The 4,877-nt window shown below is 44.2% G+C and overlaps 1 protein-coding gene across 1 annotated transcript; it reads left to right on the forward strand.

The window, feature by feature from the left end:
• Nucleotides 1-597: 597 nt before the first annotated feature.
• Nucleotides 598-1,434, forward strand: LOC149067419 (uncharacterized). The gene has a single exon (XM_089252604.1). The coding sequence runs from the start codon at nt 598-600 to the stop codon at nt 1,432-1,434; it is 837 nt and encodes a 278-aa protein (XP_089108730.1).
• Nucleotides 1,435-4,877: the final 3,443 nt, after the last annotated feature.

The following is a 4,877-nucleotide window of genomic DNA, read 5'->3' on the forward strand; positions in this document are numbered from 1 at the left end:
TTGGCTCTGACCCAAAATCATTTTTTTCGATACGTCAATAATGGATGTAAGGGAGTAGTGGAGTAGTGTTGCTGAGGGTATCGTCTCAAGAGATTGGAAACTTCCTAACGTTGTTCCGATATTTAAGAAGGGTAGTAGAGAAGCGGTGTCAAATTATCGTCCAGTGAGTTTGACGAGTTTGACGAGCTCCCTGTCGAAAATTTTGGAAATTATCATCAAAAGGCAGTTTGTGAAGTGGATAGACGAGAATAATGTATTGTCGGATAATCAACATGGGTTAAAGAAGGGGAATTCATGTGTAACTGTAGTGTCTTCCCGGTACTTACAAAAAATTATTTTCCTCTTTGTGGCAACACCACAAAAATCCAATGTCAAGGCCGTCTGGCCAGAGAGCTTTTGTTGTCTCCATTCACCGGTCGCATCTTTGTACATGTCCCTGCTTTCGTCTGAATCGTGTATTATTTTACCTTCGTTTATATTTGTAAATAAATAATTGTTTTATTGTTTAATCTACTGCTTCGAATAATATAGTTATGTCTCAAAACCAGCTCACATAGTTATATATTGGTGACCATTGTTTACTCGAACCCGCTCGATATGGCAACCGATTCTACTGATGGGTCCACCACGCAAGGCCTGCAAACAGACAGCGTGGCAATCAAGCCACCCCCTTTCTGGTGTGAGACGCCAGCGTTGTGGTTCGTGCACTTGGAGGCCCAGTTCAAAACGGCAAGAGTGACCAGTGAAGAAACTAAGTACAACATCGTGGTCGGCGCCATGGACCAACGACTCCTCAACGTGGTCAGTGACATCGTCATGTCTCCGCCTAATGATCGTCCATATGCTGCGCTGAAAGAGGCTCTCACATCAAGAATGTCCGAATCAGAGAGCACCCAAATCAAGAAATTACTCTCCGGTTTAGATTTGGGCGATCGTCGACCATCACAGCTGCTTAGGGAGATGAGAAACCTCGCGGCAAACAAGGTAAGCGACGACATTCTCAAATCTTTATGGCTGAAACTTTTGCCACAGCATGCGCAAGCAATCTTGTCGGTGAGCTCAGAATCGTTGTCAAAATTAGCTGACATGGCCGATAAAATTCTCGAAACTTGTGATTACGCGAATCCGAATATCATGGCGATCGCGAAACCAGAAAATGACGCGTCTCAGTCATCGCATGAAATGTGCCTCGCCTCTCTTTCGTCTCAAATTGAAAAATTAACTAATGAGGTGCAAGAACTCAAACGAGCTAAAAGTCGACAACGCTCGACCAGTCGATCGCGATTTCAACGGAGCAGTAGCAGAGATGTGACCCATTGCGGAAAGGACATTTGCTGGTACCATAGGCGCTACGGAGATGACGCCTGGAGATGTACAAAGCCCTGTGCATATGTCAGTTCATCTAATCAGGGAAACGACCCGGGGCATCACTGATGACGACTTGTGATGCCAACCAAGTCTCCAGTCGTCTTTTTCTATTTGATCGCTCTTGTAATAGACATTTCTTGGTCGACACAGGAGCGGACGTTTCCGTGATACCGGTAAATGCAAATCGACGACCCTTTTCAGACAAAAATTTTTCCTTGTATGCTGCAAACTCTACCAAAGTTCTCACTTTCGGCACCGAACGTCTATACCTCGATCTTGGTTTAAGACGAAGGTTTCTCTGGACTTTCATCGTGGCAGACGTATCCAAGCCAATACTCGGCGCGGACTTTCTCAAAGAATTCGGCTTACTCGTAGACATCAAACGCCGACGCCTCGTGAATTCGAGGCGTCTATATGCTGCGACAAGGGGTCCCACTGTAGAGGGTCCCACATAGAGGGTCCCACTATATGCTGCGACAAGGCATATGCAGACCCTCCCAGAGCTCATGGGCCAGTCCTTTACACCTGGTGCCAAAGAAGACTGGTGGTTGGAGACCATGTGGTGATTACAGAGGTCTCAACGCCATCACTCAACCGGATCGATACCCGATTCCAAATCTGCAAGACTTTTCATCAAACTTGCACGGTTGCACGATCTTCTCCACTATCGACTTGATTCGTGCATATCATCACATACCAGTTGCACCAGAGGACATTGAAAAAACTGCCATCACAACACCATTCGGCTTATTCGAATTCACCAGAATGACATTCGGCCTACGAAATGCGGCCCAGACCTTCCAACGTTTTCTCCATTGTGTGCTCAGAGGCTTAGACTTCTGTTTCGTATACATTGATGACCTCTTAATTGCTTCAAAAAGTGTAGACGAGCATCACATCCATTTACGACAAGTTTTCGAGAGACTCAAAGATGCTGGTCTTGTAATCAATCTCGAAAAATGCTCGTTCGCTCAACCTGAAATCACCTATCTTGGTCATCACATCACTGCTGAAGGTATCCGTCCAACATCCGAACGAATCAATGTCATCCAAGACTACGAGAGACCAGAGACTGTAAAAGATCTACGAAAATATCTCGGAATAATCAATTTTTACCGGCGATTTATTCCCAGTGCTGCCAAAACTCAAGCTATTCTTAACGACTACCTCAAAGGCAGCAAGAAAAACGACAAATCTCCAATCGAGTGGTCTGAAGAAGCTATTGCAGCATTTGAGTCAACCAAGCAACAGCTCATTGATGTTACCATTCTCGCTCATCCGTCTCCTGATGCGGAACTTGCTGTAATGGTCGACGCATCCGATATGGCTGTTAGGGGAGTTGTTCAACAAAAAGTCAAGAATGATTGGCAACCTCTAAGCTTCTTCTCTCAACGGCTGACTGCAACTCAGACTCATTACAGCACGTACGACCGAGAACTTCTCGCTGCGTATTCAACAGTAAAGCATTTCCGTTACTTCCTTGAAGGCAGAAAATTCGCACTTTACACTGATCACCGTCCTCTCATTTTTGCTACTCAGCAAAAAGCAGAAAAAGCTTCTCCTCGTCAAATACGCCATCTGGATTTCGTATTTCAGTTCACAACAGACATACAACATATCTCGGGTAAAGACAATGTGGTAGCTGATACCTTGTCCAGACTCGACGAAATTCATATGCCTCAAACTGTTGACTACACTGAAATGGCTAAAGCACAGGAACATGACGATGAACTGATCAAAATACTTTCTTCAAACACAAGTCTCAAACTTCAAAAATTTCTAGTTTTTGGTTCCAACTTACAAATCTATTGTGATGTTTCCACTGGACAAAGCAGACCATATGTTCCAGAGTCCTTCCGAAAAACTGTTTTCAACTCTGTTCATGGACTTTCACATCCTGGCATCCAAGCTACTGCCACAACTACTGCCAAAAAATTTGTTTGGCCATCAATCAAAAAAGATTGCAAAACATGGGCAAAATCCTGTCTGACATGTCAGAAGTCCAAGATACACAAGCATACCAGAGCACCTGTGGGACATTATCTACCAGTTTCCAAGCGCTTTGACGAAATACATTTGGATATCATCGGTCCCTTATCCTCTTCAGAAGGACATCAGTATTGCGTAACCTTGATTGACAGGTTCACGAGATGGCCTGAAGCCATACCAGTTGCAGATATTCGAGCCGACACAGTGGCAGCTGCGATATACTACGGATGGATCGCTCGTTTTGGTGTTCCTAGTGTCATTATTACCGACCAAGGTTCCCAATTTGAGTTCCACCTCTTTACAGAACTGTCACACATAATCGGATTCCAAAGACGGCGCACCACCGCTTACAATCCAAAATGCAACGGCTTCATCGAAAGATGGCATCGAACTTTGAAAACAGCAATCAGATGTCACAGCCACAAGCAGTGGACTCGAGTGTTACCTACTGTCCTCCTGGGATTAAGGTCCACATTCCGGGAAGAGTTCGACTCAACCTCAGCTGAAATGGTTTACGGCACGAACATCCGACTGCCAGGGGATTTTCTAGATACATCTACCTCATCACCATGTTCTTCCGATTTCATTCAACATATTCGTGACCATTCCAACGACCTTAGACCAGCTCCGCCGTCAAGGCATTCAACACCGCATGTTTTTGTCTCTTCAGCGTTAAACACCTGTCCTAGTGTATTTATTCGTACGGACGCTGTGAGAAAACCCTTCCAAGCTCCATATGAAGGTCCATACAAAATCATCCAAAGGGCAGACCAATATTATACTCTCTCAGTAAACGGTAAAGAAAAAAACATCTCCACAAACCGGTTGAAACCCTGCTTCACAGAGAACTTCGACTCATCTCAAGTCAATGGAAGACTTCACAACCTCTTCGTACGAAGAAAAAGGTTCATTTCAACACGACAGTGAAGACTTCGAGTGAGACTGATAAATCGAAACTTCAACGACAGACTCGTTCTGGAAGACCCATCAAACCACCTTCTCGTTACGAATCGTTCTCTTCTGTTCACTAGAGGGGGAGTAATGTAGTGTCTTCCCGGTACTTACAAAAAATTATTTTCCTCTTTGTGGCAACACCACAAAAATCCAATGTCAAGGCCGTCTGGCCAGAGAGCTTTTGTTGTTTACATTCACCGGTCGCATCTTTGTACATGTCCCTGCTTTCGTCCGAATCGTGTATTATTTTACCTTCGTTTATATTTGTAAATAAATAATTGTTTTATTGTTTAATCTACTGCTTCGAATAATATAGTTATGTCTCAAAACCAGCTCACATAGCTATATAACTAACCTCCTTTGCTTCTATGATCACGTGACTAAGGCTTTGGGTAAGAGCAAAAATGTAGACGTTGTTTACCTTGGTTTCCAGAAGGCATTCGATCGGGTTTAACACGGCAAACTCTTGGAGCGTTTACACGAGATTGGAATTGGGGGCAACTTGCTGAATTGGATAGAATCGTGGTTAAGAGATAGGTCGCAACGAGTTATGGTGAACGGGGAAT

Source organism: Pholcus phalangioides, unplaced genomic scaffold, assembly GCF_987345545.1.
Source record: "Pholcus phalangioides strain wild (caught in Gottingen) unplaced genomic scaffold, Ppha-v1.0 ptg000030l_1, whole genome shotgun sequence".
In the NCBI taxonomy this organism is placed as follows: Eukaryota; Metazoa; Arthropoda; class Arachnida; order Araneae; family Pholcidae; genus Pholcus; species Pholcus phalangioides.